Source organism: Gorilla gorilla, chromosome 9 (assembly GCF_029281585.2).
Source record: "Gorilla gorilla gorilla isolate KB3781 chromosome 9, NHGRI_mGorGor1-v2.1_pri, whole genome shotgun sequence".
Classification (NCBI taxonomy): Eukaryota; Metazoa; Chordata; class Mammalia; order Primates; family Hominidae; genus Gorilla; species Gorilla gorilla.
Window position 1 is genome coordinate 21609254 of NC_073233.2, and position 17874 is coordinate 21627127.

At 44.7% G+C, this 17874-nt stretch overlaps 1 protein-coding gene across 1 annotated transcript in view; it reads left to right on the forward strand.

The window, feature by feature from the left end:
* Positions 1-17874, forward strand: part of INSC (INSC spindle orientation adaptor protein) — a 134749-nt gene that overhangs the window by 105616 nt on the left and 11259 nt on the right. Inside the window, exons 8-9 of the mRNA XM_004050750.5 lie at positions 4205-4376; positions 8383-8561. Coding sequence (XP_004050798.5) covers positions 4205-4376; positions 8383-8561 — 351 coding nt within the window. The remainder of the gene's footprint in view (positions 1-4204; positions 4377-8382; positions 8562-17874) is intronic.

The following is a 17874-nucleotide window of genomic DNA, read 5'->3' on the forward strand; positions in this document are numbered from 1 at the left end:
TCACGAGAACTCACTCACTATCGCAAGAACAGCATGACTCAATTACCTCCCACCAGGTCCCTCTCATGACATGGGGATTATGGGAACTACAGTTCAAGGTGAGATTTGGGTGGGGACACAGCCAAACCATATCAGTAGGTAAGAAAATTGTTCAACTAGTAAAGGATAGAGGCAGGATTCAGACCTAGGTAGGCCTAACTCTAATGTCTGTGCATGTTCTGATGCTACAGGAATTGCCTCGGGTTCTGGGAAGCCCAGAACCCAGTGGTGTGGGGCGCTTGGGTGGCCTCCTACTATGGTGAGCTGGGCTGTGCAAGAGCTGCTGAGATGGTAATGAATATGAAGATCAACTTGCTGGCAGCAGACCAAGTGGCTGGTCAGCTGCATCAGAACGAAACGCTAGGAAAATTTGGCCCCTATGAAAAGATGCTAAACAGGCAATTCATCGTAGAGGAGATCCAACTTGCAAAAAACAAAAGCCAAAACAAACCAAATCAAAGCAAAATAATGATATTAAAAGTCTCTCAACCTCATTAGTAAGTGGAGACACGCAGGTTAAAATACAATTTTTGTAGCCATAAAATTGGCAAAAAATTTAAAAATCTGCCAATAGCAAGTATTGGCAAGAATCTGGTGTTTAGTGTGATTATGTATTGCTGGTGGGAATAAAAGTTACTACTATCATGTTGCAAAACAATTTGGCAATACCAATAAAGCTAAAGATGCGGAAACACTTTGCCCTAGGAATTCCACTCCTAGATTGGGATCTCTGAAGAAACTGGCACATGTTCACCAGAAGACATTTAGAAGAATATTTATAGCAGCACTGTCCATTATAGCAAAAACTGGGAAGCCACTCAGACACCCATCGACGGGAGAATGCATAAATGAATTGAAATTGATTTATATCATGAAATACCATACAACAGTGAAAATAAATGGATCATAGCCACATGCAACAACAAGAAGAGGTTTCATAAACAAATACTGACTGGAGAGAAAAATAAATTGCCATATTCAGCATTATACCATTTATGTCAAGTACAAATCTTGTAAAACTAACAGTCGATACCTGCAATAAACCTCTGAGGAAAACAAGGGAATAATATGCATAAAACTCAGAGTAATGGCCCATCCAGCAGGAGAAATCAGAGGTATGAGATCATGAAAGGTGTGCAGGGGACTTTCTTGATTTTATTTCTAGAACTAGAATTTTTGGATATTAGGCATATACATCTAAACATACAGGTGTTCATTTTATTATTTGTTAAAACTTACTCTCTCTCTCTCTATATATATATATGTACATATATATATTTCCCTTTTGAAGGGATAATTAATGAGTTACCAAAAGAGATCTGAAGCATATAAGACAAACTACAAGGGAAGCAAGACGATGGGCAATTGGCAATTGTATAGGCAACTCCACACATCCTCTGGAAACCAAAGGACAGTGAAGAAATTGGGGTCTACATCAGGATAGGGTCACTTTCCTGGGGTCAAGAATCAATTTAAGTTCTCATGTTGGCTGTTTCTCCAATGCTATCTTTTCCTATAATTGCCTTTGCTCACAATAGCTCCTCCATCTACGACGCCATTCCTTTAGCTTTGCTTGTCTAAAGTGTGTCCTTAAGTGTTAGGTCAAATTTTATTTTATTGTACTTATTTCCCACTTACTAAAAGCCTACTACATGCCAGACCTTGAGCAGCCAAGAGTTAACAAGCTGTGGTCCCCAGGCTTGCAGAGATGGCAGGGGGACAGGGGAGCAGACAGAAAAAGGAGCAGAGAATCATACTGTATTAGTGCTTCTCTGAATTGCTGGCACATGAAAGTCAGCTGTGGAGCTGTTAAAAAGCAGATTCTCAAGCTGCTCTGGCAATTCTGGTGGAATAGGTCTGGGTGGGATACAGGAACTTGCTGTTAGGAAACTCTCACTGAATTTGATGCAGCTGGTCCACAGACCTCACTTGGAGAAACAGGGCCTGTTGGTGTGACAAATGTGACAATGATAGCCAAGGTACTTGGGCATGGGAGACCCAAAGAAGGCCACGTCTCCCACCTGAGGCATGGACATTAAGTCAGGGTAGCCTCCAGGAGGCCCCTCTGTAGAGCATCTTGATTTGTAACTTGTAGATGTGAATCACCTCCCCCACTGCAGTGGACACTGTTCCCAGCACAAGGCTTGGCATGCAGTATATGTCAGGGATGTTTTATTCAATGGGGTTTCAGAGCAGCAGTCTGGACTAGGAGCAGGCCTGGCAGCCAGGCCTTGGGTGGCAGCAGACCCTGGGGACCATCAAATCCTTGGCCTCTCTGGTGTGTTCAGATTGGCCTATCTCCAAGCATGTGTTGGGGATTAGGGCAAGTTACTGGTTTGGGTCCGACTGGTATTCACATCTGAGCTGGGGACCAGGATAGCATCTGCAACCACGTTGAGATTAAGGAGACGGGATTGATTGAGACATTTCCCCACTAATGATCCTATAGCTTCTTAGCAACGAGCTTGATCTGTGCTGGAAGGAGGAAAGGGATGAAAGCCAGATGGGGTAAGAGGTTTCTTATGTTGGCAATAGGGCTGCTTCCTGCTTCTAGCCCCCGCTTCCCTTCCCTTTTCTAGGCCCAAACGAGGCCTCTCTCTGAAGGCCTGTTAGTTAAACACCTGGCATGAGTCCAGTTCTGCCAGGGGCCGCATGGCTGCTGTTTGTTCCCTTTTATTAAGTACATCCAGGTGAATTTTATTGTGGACAGTTCCCTGGGCTCCTGTTTCCACATTTGTCTCCTTTGAGTCTGAGATTGCCAAAGGCTTTCACAGCTAATGGACCTTACAGCTCCCAAGAGCCATTTAAGGGAGGCACAGAACTCAGTGGTGATAATTAGGCAAACGAAATGCAGACCTCTGGAGGCCCACTGGTGCTGAGTGGCAGGAAGATGCAGGGACAGAAGCCTCAGGTCTGTGGCAGGTGTAGGGAATGAGCACGGGCTGCTCCTCACCCCACCTCTCCTGTTCTTCCCCTGCCTCATCCCTACCTCCCACTCCCAACCCGAGAAGGACTTGGTGCTTGGTGGCATGGTCCCCAGGCAGGCTGGTGTCCGGGGTATCTGAGGGGCTGCAGTAGCACTGCAGAGCTAACCTTGACAAGCTCCTGCCCTCTTTTTCTCCAGCAAGTTTTGTGTACTGACCCCAATGGAGGCTGAGGTCTGAGCTCAGGTGCCACTTCTTAGGAGGCAGCATCATATCCTGTTCAAAACCTGGGCTTTGACACCATACCATTTGTGTTTGAATACCAATCCAACTGCTTTTAAAGTTCTTGATCTGGGGCAAGTCAATGAACCTTTCTGTGACTCAGCTTTCTTGTCTGTAAAATGGGAATAATAATACTGACCTCAGAGGGTTATTGTTAAGGAATAGATTGTATAATAATATGTGCACTCTATAGAATGGTACCTGGCACACTGTAAGCACATGCTCAGCAGAAGCTGTTATGCCAAGAGCAGATCTGACCCTGGCAGAGCTTGGAAACATGTTCTTATCTGGCACTAATGTCCCACCAGTTTCAGGTTTGCTCCTTACTGGTTGGGCACAGAAAGCAAGGCCACCAGGGAAGCAGCCCCATTTCTATAGTGGAGAATGGTGGAGGACAAGATGGGGAAGGAAATACTAAGCTCATCCTGTTGCTAAATATGAGGAAGGGAGGAAGAAGCCAACATTTCTTGAGCATCTCTTCTAGATCAGGCATTGCCTGCTTTATCTCTTCAATCCCACAACACCCTGTTGAAGGGTGAGGAAACAGAATCTCAGAGAGGGTAAGTGACTAATGCCAAGTCACAGAGCAAGGAAGAGGGGATTGAAGGTCAGGGATGTGAGATTTCTAAGTGACTCTTCTTTCTATGACAATTTGCTGTGGTGGATGACCAGGGTCCTGACTCTAGACACTTGACTTGATGTCCGCTATCTAGGAGGCCCATGGAAGGTTACTGATCTCTGCTGGACTCAAAGGAGAGGCCTCCAGGTGCGAGAATTTGAGTCATTATGAGGGCCTTATCACTGGATTGTCCCTGGTTCCACATGGGGTTCTGGGCTGTTCTGGGAAGCCAGAGCTGGCTTCCATGTAGTAGGGGCTGAATCTGTATCTGTCTCATTAATGTCATGGGCAGTGGTGTCCACCCAGGATGCACAGGGGAGCTCCCTCTCTCCATCTGCAGGTGGATGGCGTTCTGTGCTTGGCCGACATCCTGACCGACGACAGCCACTCAGAGGCCACACGGGCTGAGGCTGCGGCTGTGGTGGCCCAGGTCACCTCCCCACACCTGCCTGTCACCCAGCACCTCAGTAGCTTCCTGGAGAGCATGGAGGAGATCGTGACAGCCCTCATCAGTGAGTCACCCTGGGCAGCGGGACCACTAGGAGAGAGGGCCTTGGCACAGTTGTCTTCAGAAATAGCCAGGAAGGCCTTCCCATCTGCCACTCATTGCACCCCAAATATCTCCTGCATAGATGATCATATTTGCGGAAATCCCACAATTAATGGATCTGAATTAGGCTTTGATGAGCTCTATTGTCAAGAGTTTCCTATTAAAATGTGTGCAGCCCTCTGAGAAGCAACCTGAATTATAGTCAGTTTGGGATTCATTGGCCTTTCAGAAGGGAGTCCAGGACAAGCCCCAGAAAGGAGTGGGGCCTCAAATTTTGACGTTCAGATACTCAGATCGAGAGACTCTGATAGGCATTTTTCCTAAAGTCTCAGTCCTTGTACCCAGTGACTATGGCGGCAATGACTGGGGAAAATGGTTTCTCAGAGAGCACCAGCCCACCACAACCTGCTGCCTGAAAATCCCACCATTGGCCTCATATCATGGGGCCTTGAAAGCATTGACTCCTCTAGGTTCCCCTATTCAAACATATGTACCCCCAGCAGAAGAATCATAGATCCGTATCTAAAATATGCTCTTTTCTTAGTTTTCCTTTGCTAAATTATAGAAACTGAAAGGGCTTGTCTGGATAACAATCCCCAGGGAATTTTTTGTGACCCACCTCTTTCTTTTAAAAGTGCTAATGGTGATCTGTGTTTCTATTTCTCTGGCACTCTCTTTATATCTGTATCTAATTGAAATGGAATGAAATTTAATTTCATCAGAAAATTTAGGATTAGCTCTCAGAGTCACCATGCCAGGGCTGGGAATATCTGAAATAGCATGAACTTAGGGGCAACACAGAACATTGGGCAAGGAGTCAGAACCCTGGGTTTGGACTCGGGCTTTTCACTCATCCATTCAAGTGGTTATGTGCAGCAAGCCTGCGCCGGTACTGTGTGAGATCCTGCCACTCACTTCTTACATGTCACATTGTAAAACCCACTTCACAATTTTCCTAATATAAACAAGACATTGCAACTCGTTTCTCTCAAGGGTCCTTCTAACTCTAGAATTTGGAGATCTGCAAGTACTTTGCACATAGAAGACATCAGTGAAGTTGAGTTTATGGCTGATTCTAGTCATGGGGGCAGTGGCACTCACAGGTCAGGCTGGGAGAAATCAATTTGCCAATGTCCACATTTATTCAAAATTGAGAAAACTTGGAAGCCCATTGTTGAAAGTCTTGGCTCAAGGATGCTCAAGAGACCCTACAGTTCTAAGCATACTCTCTAGGTGAAGAAATCTAAGCCTAGAGGGGTTAAGTTACTTTCCTAAGGCCACAAAACAGCATTAGGACTCATTTATGCCAGGAGTCGCATATTCAACATTCACCAGAGCCCAGTAAGAAACATAAATGAGTTGAAGAGAGCCAGGTGGAATAATAAAGGTGTTTGAGTCTTGTGTCAAATTGAAAAGCCCATGCGCTGTCTAAAGGTGTGGTCACTGGTAAATTTCAGTTGATTGTTACCATGTGGGAAAGGCATAGACTTTTAAAGATAAGACAAAAATTGTAAACTTCATAGAAAATTTCTCAATTTATAAACATTATCAAATAAACAAAAGTACATGTAGTCCAAGTGACCTTTCACTATTGTCATATATTCATTCCTGCTTCACTGCCCAGGCTGGGTTTCTCCCTGAGCCAAGGGGTCTTCCTATTTGTTTCATCCTGATGAAGATGCATTGTATAGTCCACTCTGAGATTCAGCAGATATCTTCTGGGCAGGAAGCCAGAGCTCTGTTCTTTGGTGGGAAATAGCCCTCCAACTTCTTGCCATTCCCTGGAAACATTTATAAGTGAGTCACTGGAATCCTCAATTTAATCTTCCTAACACATCCCAGGTGACTCAGACTGTAGTTCAAATAAATGTGCAGCAAAATTAAAAGGCACTTAGGTGGTTGTGTTAATAATTGCTGTGTCGGCAGCAATAGCAACTGAATGAGAATGAGGGGGAGTGTTAGGACCTAGAAGGAATCTTACAGCAAAGTGGGCCACTGAGCTCTGTAGACTCACCCAAAACCATGGATATAGGGAGGTGGCCTGGAAGGGGCTGGGGACTTCAGTGATTTTCCCAAAATCAGAGGATAAGGCAATCATTGGATAAAGGGAATCAGAGTTCTTAATACCTTGGCTAATCTGTTTTTCCAGTCCTGGGTGGTTGGATCAAGAGTTTGAATTATCTAATGGTCAAACCTGGGCTGTGGGGAGCAACATTGCCCAGAGGGAGGCATTACCCTCCTGATAGAACCAAAACCCACATCTGTGGAAGCATTGCTGGGAATGAGTCAGAGGCTGAGAGACCAGAAGCAACTTGTAATGTAGAAAGAATGGGAACTTTGGAGTCAGGCAGACCTGGATTTGATTCTAGCCTCAAACAGTTACTTACTGGCCAGAAGACCAGGAGCAAATCACTTAACATTTGAATCCTCAATTTCTTTATTTATAAAATAGTGATAAAAATGGGATTGTTGTAAGGATTAAATTATGTAATGAAGTAAAAAATATGTACAGCAGTGAGTAAACAAGAAATGGTAGCTGCTGATACTACTAGCTTCTCTAAGATTCAGCTAGTTGTAAATGTGGACAATCATTTTCTACTTTGAGGGTATTCAGAATTTAATGGCACAGTGCAAGGCCCACTGCAGGTGTTTGACTAATGTTATTGGTAGAAAAAGGGTTTTACTACTAAAACTAAAAGGTAGGGATCAGAATGTGCATTCACAGGTAGGTGCTAAGAGGTGGCATTTGCTTCAGAACCTGGAAGTATAGACTGTCTGGAGGCAAGAACTAGGGACCAGGATAGAACACAGCTCAATTTTGTCTCCCAAACTTTCTTTCTCTCCTGGGACTCTTTTTCTGAAGTATGGCCTTGCCTCCTGTGGTTTTGTGAAGGTGTTATCAGTAGGCGAGGGCCTGGACCGGAGAAGTACCTTGATTGGTAGTGAAGTTGGAGCTGAGGGCCAGACGTCAGGTCCACTGAAATGGGGGAAGCACCATGGATAGAGCCCATCTATGCCTCCTCCTGAGGTGGGCGTCCATTCCAGATTCTGTGGAGCCCATGGGGGATGTGTCAGGTGGTGGAAGGATAAGGTTACTCTGTTCCTTAAAGGCCCTTAGTACAATTACAGATGGTAAATGGGGGAATTTGGTTAGGGCTAAGCTAGGACCACTAGGATTAAAGAGCCTGACATTCAGGAGCTTGGTATAGGACTTTCTTGCTGCCAGATAACCCTTATCCTGGGACCAAAAGGAAGCACTGAGGCTCTGTTGATGGCAGCTGGAGGGGTATAGTCTCTCTGTTTCACCTTTAGTCTCTTCCTTAAGGCAAGCTTAGCAGCAGGCTAGTGTGCATTACCAGAGACACACATGGACTGAGAGCTCCTTCCTGACTCACAGGCTTTGTATCTCCTTTTCCTTTGGTCTAGAATATTCTGTTTCCCCAAGTATTTTTATGACTGGCCCCTTTCTTCCCTTAAGGGCTCAGCTGTAAAGTCACATTCTTAGGGACACCTTTTGTTGTGCACCTCAGCAGAACACTAGTTATTCTCTTAGCACTTGTTTATTTTCTCCCTCATATTTATCAGACTTTGTAATTATGCATAGTAATTTTTAAAAGCTTATTTTCTCTTGCCCACTAGTAAAGTGTGAGCTCAACAAGGGCAAGGACCTGACCTGTTTTGTTCACTATGCCATCCCAAGACCCCAGTGGCACCTGACACATAGTGTTCATTCAATAAATACTTATTGGATGAAGGAGTGAGTAGAATTACATACCAGGTTTCAAATCCCATTTGCCACCTGGGTAGACAGATACTGTTGCCTCTCTAGTAGCCACTTTCCTCATCTGTAAAATGGGTATTATAACACCTGCTCAAAAGATCTCCCAGAGGTATTGTGCGAACCAAATGAGACAAGTGATATGAAAACACTTGGCACGGAAGTTATTTTCTTTCTCTTTGCCATCCAGAACTGTGCCAAGAGGCCTCATCAGGGGAAGTCTTCCTACTGGCCTCTGCGGCCCTTGCCAACATCACGTTCTTTGACACAATGGCCTGCGAAATGCTCCTGCAGCTGAATGCCATCCGTGTTCTCCTGGAAGCCTGCAGTGACAAGCAGAGAGTGGACACGCCTTACACTCGGGACCAGGTAAGACGCCCAGAAGGCACTGAGCCCAGGGCCCATAGCCATGGAGACAGAAGTTAGGAGGCCAGCACTTAGTTTCTGAGGCAGGGGAGAGAGCATGGGAGTCCTGTTAGTTTTGCATGCTGTGGGAGGGCAAATATTCTCCACGTTTCTCATTGACTTTGTAGCCTCTCTATGAGACCTCCTACCCTCTTTGCCCATCCCATTATGAGCTTTACATGCTGCAGGAAGGTAAAAGAATATATTTTCTGTGTCTCTCATTGACCTTGAAGCCTTTCTATGAGATCTCCTACCTGCTTTGCCCATCCCAACCACCGTAGGGCCTTCCTCAATCTCTGTTCAGATTGCCTATTCTGGGAGGCGGAAAGACCCATGGAAGGTGCCTAGACCTCCTCTGAAGGTCTGTGTCCTGGTCATGTTGGTGGCCATCTGACACTGAACCCTATAGTGAACTACTCCCCTCTTTACCTCCATGAGAAACAGGGGCTTGGAGCAGAACCTTCATTCGGGGCCTCAGCTTCTACATCAGTCATAATTGTCTTTGTATATTTGAGCTCCATGAAAGGTTTTCTTTGGTAGAAAGGAGGTTTTACTACTAAAAGTGTTTGAAAACATAGAATGGGGGTATTTTAAAAGCTCTTTGAACTCTGATGTTCTAGAATTTTATCCCATTTCACCTCTGGCCACACTTGGCCTCCCACATCACCACCAAGGAGTGGGGGTGGTAGATTAGGTGGTCTCTGTAAATTCCTTCCAGTACCTGAGCTCTAAGTTACATGATCCTCTCATCCTCAACTCAGCTTATCCCTGTCTGCATTTTAGCCCCTAAACCATCACCTCTTCCAGGCTTATCTCTTAACTGAAGCTGCTTTGGTTTCTGTTCCATGCCAGCAGCTGCAGGAAGGCCTTCCCTGATGGTTTCGGCCCTCTGGAATTGCCTCCTTTTCTTAGAATTCATACCTCACAATGCAGTGTTGATTTATCTAATGACGTTTATTCCTCTTAATTATTTCATGTGATTTTCTTCCTCTGAGGGCATGATCCATGTTCCCTAGGATTTTTTAAGGCCTCTAGCCTAGAGCTGGTGCCCTTGGTGAAGTTCCCCAAACTTTGTCAGTTATTTCTTATCCTCAGAATCGCCTGTGAAAGGGCAGCTGACCGTAGAAGCTCCTATTCGGAGATAATTTTCTAGTATCTAAGCATTTGCGTATGAGGGTTCTAATAATACTGTGACACTGGTGATATTTGCCCCATTTTATAGATAAGAATATTTTGGCTCAAGAGGATGTCCCCAAAATTAAATGGTTGGCAGGCAGCTAGCCAGCATTTAAATGAGGATTAAATTTAAATCCTGACTTAGACCTTGATCTTTGACTCTCATCTGCTGTCCTCTTTGAAGAAAGGAGGTAGTGCAGCTGTTGAACCACAGACTGGGTGTTGGTACTGCCTGGGCCATTTATCAATTGAGTGACACTGAGCAAGTCAAAGGCTCCTGGGTGTTGGGTTTTTGCATCTATTAATTGGGACATGAATGTCTATATTGCAGGGTTATTGTGAGGATGAGTGTAATAAGATATGCAAGGACCCGATATAAGGCTTAGCCCCTACTAAGTTCTTAATAAATGGTGAATATCATTACTTTTTAAACCTGATGCTCCAAAGAAGAGCATGAGTAGTGAATTATCCAAAATCCTCAACTTGGCCCTCCAAACTATGTATGATATGTATGATTCCAGACTTCCTTTCCAGTCTGATCTTATTACTTCTAAGAGTTGGAGAGGTCCCTGTAGAGAGAAGGTATGATAGTAACAGATAAAGTGGTGGCCCCCTGGTTGGCTATTGGCTTGATTGACTCCTGAGGGGGACATGCCCCATGCCTACCATAGACATACCCTTGGTAGTAGGGAGGGAGACAGGAGGGCCCACTTTTTGTGATCTGCCTTACTCATGCTCGTGTTCTCTTCAGATAGATACCTCCAGTTGCTGGGTCTTTCATCTACCTGACATAATTTTAGGTTCTTTCACCTTCAAGTGCCTCTCCTGTGGCTGACTCCAGTCATTTCCTACAAGATGCAGGAGTGAGGCAATAAGACAAGGAATTTTGGATTCAGACAACCTGAGTTTGAGGCTTTTTTGCTATTAATAATCATGTCACTTTGGGCAATTCACTCTGTGTCTCACTTTCTTAATTTGTAAAATGGAAACAAATAATACATATTTTACAAAGTTGAAATAAGAATTAAATTAATTAATAAATAAATATAAACTCTTGGTACAGACTCTGGCACATAGAAACTGTTAAATCAATGGAAGCCACTGTCAATGTTATTACAATTGGCCTTTGAATGTGTGGCACACAGCATTGAATGGGACCCTCCAGAGAGGAGTCCCCTCATCTGTAAAATGGGCATGACCTCTTCCATCTTGAACGTCCTCCGTCTCTATGTGTAGAAGTTCCCTTCGTATCACAAGGAATGACTAGCCCCCTCTTGAAGCCTCACTGAGTCCTAGGAAAAAGAGATCAGGGTAGGGAGAGAATGTGGTCGCGCTGCCAGCAGATAGTTCTCTCTGCACCTGGAGTCGGTACCTTTTCATGTTACTCCACTGTCTGAGCCAGGCACGTCACCCACTGTCCTCAGGATGGCTTCACCTTCTGTCCTGTCTCAGAACAACCACTTAGCTAGTGAAAGTGCACCCATTAAAGAAACAAATGGCTCTTTCCTGTTGCAGCGGGAGGATTAAGGTGATCAGAGGGCTCTCTGTAATGAAGACAAAGAAGATGAATTAGGCTTTGAAGTGCTCACCGCCCCCTAAAATACTTAGGAGATTAAATGCCCCATGAGGCTTCCGGTAGTGAATCTGCCAATGACGCCAATGCTATGTGGAGCCTCTTGGTCTTGGATCTATACAGACTACCTCTGTTTGGACAATGAGAACCCCTCCATCATCCTGGCAAGCCAGGTCCACTTAATTTGTTCAACAGAAGCCTCGTTGTGTATGCCTATCTTGTCGCCACCCTTGGGGTATGGACGTTGGTGAGGGCAGCCTTGGACCTAGGCTCTTCTATCCCCTTCAGCTAATCCACAGGAAGGTGGCACGGGCTGCAGCTGATATGGTCAGCCATTGAGAAGCCTGACAAGCAATCTGAATAGTCCTATGTTTTCATGCCCAGGAGGTATTTTCCAGGAGCCATACTGCCCATAGAATCCAGCTACAGATCTGACAGGGGGAGGTAGGAAACGGGCTGCCTCCAAATTTGTTGGTGAACTTCTGGCCTATCCGTCAAGCAGGGACAATCTAGGATGGAAGAGACCTGATTATCTTATCTAATATATAATAGAGATTTTTACTGAGTCTGACTTTTTGTGGCCTTCAGGAATTAACTGCTTTCATAAGGGAAGGAGTGCTAGTATATACTTCCCACAGTAATACCTCATCTGTTTGGCATTTTAGAATGACTAGATTTTGTAACATTTCTGGGACCTCACTGTGAATACCATTTATCAGGAAATGCCAGTCACTAGGGGTTTCATTTTTGTCTCACATCTCAAAATCTCTCTATAGTTTATAAAGCTCTGTCATACACATATATGACATATTAGAAACAGCACAGGTTTTTAGTTCAGACAGATCTGAGTTCACATTCTGGTTCTGCCATTTCCCAGCTATGTGACCTTGGACAAATCACTTAATCTCTGAGCCACAATTTCCTCATCTGTGTAATGGGGATAATAACATTGGCTCCCTCCCTCATGTCATGATGATGATTAGATGGGATAACGCTCGTAAAGTACTTAGAACCAAAGCGAATACCCAGTAATGAATGGGATGGGTTCTCTAACAGAACCAGAGACTGGGATGGGTCTGAGACAGGGAATGTAAGCTTTGGAACAGGAAGGTAGGGTCAGGAAATATAGTTAATGTGGTGGCAATTGTATTGGTCTGTTCTCACATTGCTGTAAAGAAATGCCTGATGTAATCCCAGTACTTTGGGAGGTTGAGGCAGGCAGATTGCCTGTGTTCATGAGTTCAAGACCAGCCTGGGCAACGTGGCAAAATCCTATCTCTATTAAAAAAAAATTATATATATATATATATATTAGCCAGGCAAGGTGGTACACACCTGTAGTCCCAGCTACTTGGGAAGCTGAGGTGGGAGGATGGCTTGAGCCCGGGAAATGGAGGTTACAGTGAGCCAAGATGGCACCACTGTACTCCAGCCTGGATGATAGAGCCAGACCTTGTCTCAAAAATAAAAATAAAAATAAATTACCTAAGACTGGGTAATTTGTAAAGAAAAAAGGTTTAATTGGCTCACGGTTCTACAGGCTGTACAGAAAGCATGAAGCTGGAATCTGTTTGGCTTCTGGAGAGGCCTTAGAAAACTTAAAATAATGACGGGAGGCAAAGGTGAAGCGGACACATCACATGGCAGAAGCAGGAGCAAGAGAGAGTGAAGGGGGAGGTGCTTCACCCTTTTCAACAAGAACTCACTCACTATCATAAGAATAGCACCATGAAGATGGTGCTAAATCATTCATGAAGGGTCCACCCCCATGATCCAATCACCTCCCATCAGGCTCCACCTCTAACATAGGGGATTACAATTCAACATGAGATTCTGGTGAAGACACAGATCCAAAGCATATCAGGGATATTGTATAGTATTGGAGGAATCCAGGATCACAACACCCTGTCCTGACCTGCTCCAGAAACCCTTCCATACAAAGCCAAGGGCAAAGCAAGCACAGAGAATATGGTCTGACTTTTATATGCTCTCTAATATGGTGGGTTTACAGCCCAACATTCATGTAATCCCTGGGGCGAGGGAGCTGGGCCTCACCCAGGAGAGCCCTTCAGCCTGTTTGCCAGCAGCACGGGACCTACATCCAAAACAGTTCTATGGCTTTTATCATGTGGTCTCCTAAGCCTAAATCTTAGCCCTCCAGTCTTGCCACTTTCGTAGTAAGGGAAAGCTGGTCCTGTCAACGAGAAGACCCACGTACCAGAGAGAAGAAGCCATCTGCTTGTCTGTGGGTCTAGGCCGGTGCCCTTCTCCTAGTCTGCACGCCTGTCCAGCCCTCTCAGGTCCTGCGCCCTGGGCCCTGGGCCCTGGGCCATGTCTGCCAGAGGGAGGAAAAGGCTCAAAAGAGAGCAGAAGAGGAGAGGGCTATACCTTCTCCTGGGCTCTCTTGCCTCTCTGGCCTTGGAAAAGAAAGTATTTTCAAAGAGATCTACCTTTCTTCCCTTAGATCCCTTAATTCTACAAATCAATGTCCTTGTCTGGATTCTTTCTGCTCTTTGGTAGAGGAAGTGGTGTGGAGGGAAGAGGGTGCAGAGAAGCACTGGGCTTCCCCTAGAGCAGGGCTATCCAATCTTTTGACTTCCCTGGGCCACACTGGAAGAAGAATTATCTTGGGCCACACATAAAATACACTAACACTAACAACAGCTGATGAGCTAAAAAGAAAAATCACACACAAAAAATCTCATAATGTTTTAAGAAAGTTTACAAATTTGTGTTGGGCCACATTCAAAGCTGTCCTGGGCCACATGTGGCCTGTAGGTCATGGGTTGGACAAGCTTGCTAGAGGCTGAAAATTATTCTGCTTTTTGTTCTCAGGGCTGCAGTTGACATTGTTGCTGCAAATTTCAGAGAGTTAACATGGTGATAATAGAAATCTAAATATTCATCTGGCAATTAAAGAATAATTCTAATTACAGTCATACAAGCTGTTGGCCTTTTGGTCCTAATTTCTGCACAGCATAAAAGTAATTATAACTTTTCATGAAATATATGCCAGGCTTTCTTTGTTGAAAGTTCTTTAGATCAGAGCACCTGTCTCTACTTGGGTGTCCTGGGTATTCTTCACTTGCCTTGAATGCAGTTTGGTCTTCAGTATTAGTTTCCGGCAAGGGAACACAGGCAGAGTCAGGGTGTGATCAGGGCTGACTGCTGAGACACTGCTAGGATGTGAGGCAGGCCTGGTTCACACCTTGGCATCGGCCTGCAGACAAGTGTTTCTCCTCCGTGTGTGCTGACATCAAAAGGCCTCGCCAACCTCCTTCCTACCACACAGGGACATTTCTTCTTGAACCAGTGACATGGGAGGTCCCCTGCTATCCTTGATCAATTTCCTGTCTGCCTCAATTTTCATGTCTTTGGAGGTCAAAGAAAAAATAATTTGAAAATGCCACAGAAGGTAGTGAATACACACTTTGCTGTTCTTCTGATGGGAAGGGTTGACTTGCTCTGGGACAGGCTCACCTTTGGGAGGGATCTCACATTAGCAGCGTGTCTTGGCCACACGGATGCTCAGCCCCCCGAGTGCTGCATGTTACTTGGCTAGTGTTTCTTGACACAGTCTTTCAAGGCTTGGGTCCTTTCAGGTTCTCCTGCCCAGAGCGAGCCATATTTATTTTATTTAACAAAGGGTGCTTGATATTAACTCATTGAATGCTCATACAGGTCTTAAAAGATACCTTTTATTTATTTACTTATGTATTTAGAGACGGAGTCTTGTTATATTGCTCAGGCTGATCTCAAACTCCTGACTTCAAGTGATCCTCCTGCCTCAGCCTCTGGAGAAGCTGGGATTAAAGGCATGAGCTATGGTGCCTGGCTGAGTTATTTTTATTTCTTGTGGTAGGGCCCCCAAGGATGTCCACATCCTAATCCTCAAAACCTGTGAATAAGTTACTTTATATAGCGACACGGGTTTTCTAGATGCGATTGAATTAAGATCTTGACATAGGAATGTTATCCTTGATTATCCAGGTGAATCCAGTGTCATCACAGAAGTTCTTGTAAGAGGGAGGGAAGAGGGTCAGAGTCAGAGAATCAAACGTGATTAAGGAAGCAAAGGTCAGAAGGATATACTCCCCTGAGCCAAAGAATGAGAGCAGCCTCTAGAAGCTGGAAAATAGAAACTAGGAAATTGATTTTCCCCTAGAGCCCCCAGAATAAATGAAGATCTGTCAACAACTTGATTTTTGCTATGTAAGACTCATTTAGAACTTCTGACTTCTAGAACTGCAAGATAAAATTGTGTCATTTTAAGCCACTAAGTTTGCGATAATTTGTTATAGCAGCAATAGAAAATGAATACACCAAGCCACAGAAGGTTAGGTAACATGGCCAAGATCATAGCAAAATGTGATAGAGCCAGGATTTAGATGTAGGTTGAGCTACACGCTTAGCTATCACATTATACTGACCTCTCACCTAGGGCCTCTCTCAAGGTGATGTCCTCTGGATTCACCAAAAAAATGCAGGGGGAATGGTGCCCTTTCACTTAGGTGGAATAGAACTTAATTGAACATCGTCAAACAAGACTGAATTAGCCTGGGCCGGGGAAACTGTCTGCCTGGCTCCTGCACTCTGCCCCCTGACAGCATTGTTAACTTGTATCCAACCAGGTAAAACAGGTGTCCCTAAAATCCCACCCATGGACTTGACTGTGAGGATAAACAGTGACCTCTTTCCCCTCTGTGTTATGGTGCACACAAGGATGTTTCACAAGGGGGACTCAAAGCAGGGCATAATTGGCATTTATTCAAATTGTACTTAATTGAATACTTCATCTGCACCTCCAGAAAACCACATGGGGTACAGGCTCTGTAAAGAGGAAGTAATTTTCATTAACAGGATCTAAATTAGTCTGACACAAAGACCTATGTGGTGCCTGTGACACGGCTAATAATTACTGTGTAATGAACCCGTTGCCGCAGACAAAGATTTCCTTTTCTTTTCCTAGTTTGTCCTTCCTTCCTTTACCTCCCTTCCTCCCTCCTTCCCTCCTTCCTTCCTTCATGAATCTGCATGTCAAGTAAGTGTTTTTATTCAGAAAGGCCAGCCTGGTGATGGTGGGATGTCTCAGCCCCTGTGTGGTGGAAACAGAGTCCATGCTTCCTGCTAACAGCCCAGAGATAGCCAAATAAACTCTAAACTGACATGGACTTGGCCGTGTACCTCCTCCCTCATAAGAACGTGCACACGATGCCTCTTGGGGAACTTTCCAACCCATCTTTTTCCTGTAACTCCTTCCACTGAGCCCACAAACACAATCTTAAAAAGTGCAAAAACAAGTAAATAAATACGTAAAAGAGGCTCTAAGTCCTAAACCTCCTTTAGTCCTATTATTTTCTTAACTGCAAATAGGAGCTTGTCACCCCCTTCTTAAAACACCTGGTGGTACAGAGTTGCTTTCAGGAGAAAGGTTCTGGAGTGTTCTCCTGTCCTTCCTCTGGCAACCCACTGTAGTCATGCTTATCCAACCAGGCCCCTGATGGGGTCTGAGCTGGAAGGGGTTGTCACACACACAGATGCTACAGCAGCCAAAGAATGTGGAATCCCCTTCCGACATGTGTTTAGAAGGAAAGGGGAGAGATAGATATTCTATTAATATGGTAAAGTTTTTCCTTTCTGTTTAAAAGAAGACATTTTTAAATGTATTTATTATCCAGAGTAAAATAGTAATATGTGTTATCCAGAGTAATTAAAATGTAGATAATACTCTTTCTTGGTAGACATAACATTACTATCCAGTTTCAGAATTTTAGCTGCTTGAATTCTACTCAGTAGACTGTCAACTGCTGTCTCAGCGGAGGGGGGACACAGTTTTTGCTTATACCATCCTGCAAGCTTTGAAGAAACCTTTCGAGAGAGAGGCTTGTACCAGTGAGAAGTGTTTTTTAATTGTATTTTATTATTCATTTTAATTACCACTTGAGAGCGCTGTCCATTTCTGTGAAAGTGGGTGAATTTTCATCGTGCTATTTATGTCAGGAGCAGTGTTGTGGGTGGTATCTGGGTTAACAGGTGCCATGTTCCCAATCTATTCCAGTAGCATTTTGGCACCCTTTTGCAGTTTGGGGTCCCTGGAATGAGTCCTCTGTCAGGCCATTTCTTAATCCAGTTTGTGCTGTGAGTTCTTTTCTCCCTTGACTGTACCAGGGGAGGCTGGTTACAACCCACAAAGCTGTAACTGAGACTCACTGTCCACCTGGTGTCAATACCCCATTTCCTACAGGCAGAGACTTTCAGTGATGACTGATAAGCGAGGCTTACCACAGACTTGCAATGTGCAGCTGAGTATGCACTTTCTCATCAGATTCCATGCAATACCCAATGCTTGATAACGCTGCCTCTTCCTACTCATGCCCTCTAACGTGACCTTAGCCTTCATTCATCACAGGTTGAAAGTAGGTGAGGGTTAGTATCCAGGAAAGAAGCTTGGATGGAAGAAGTCAATCCAGAGTAAGAGCTAGCTGTCAGGAGGACAAGCCAGCACAGAGGAGTTTCAGGGGCCAGGGA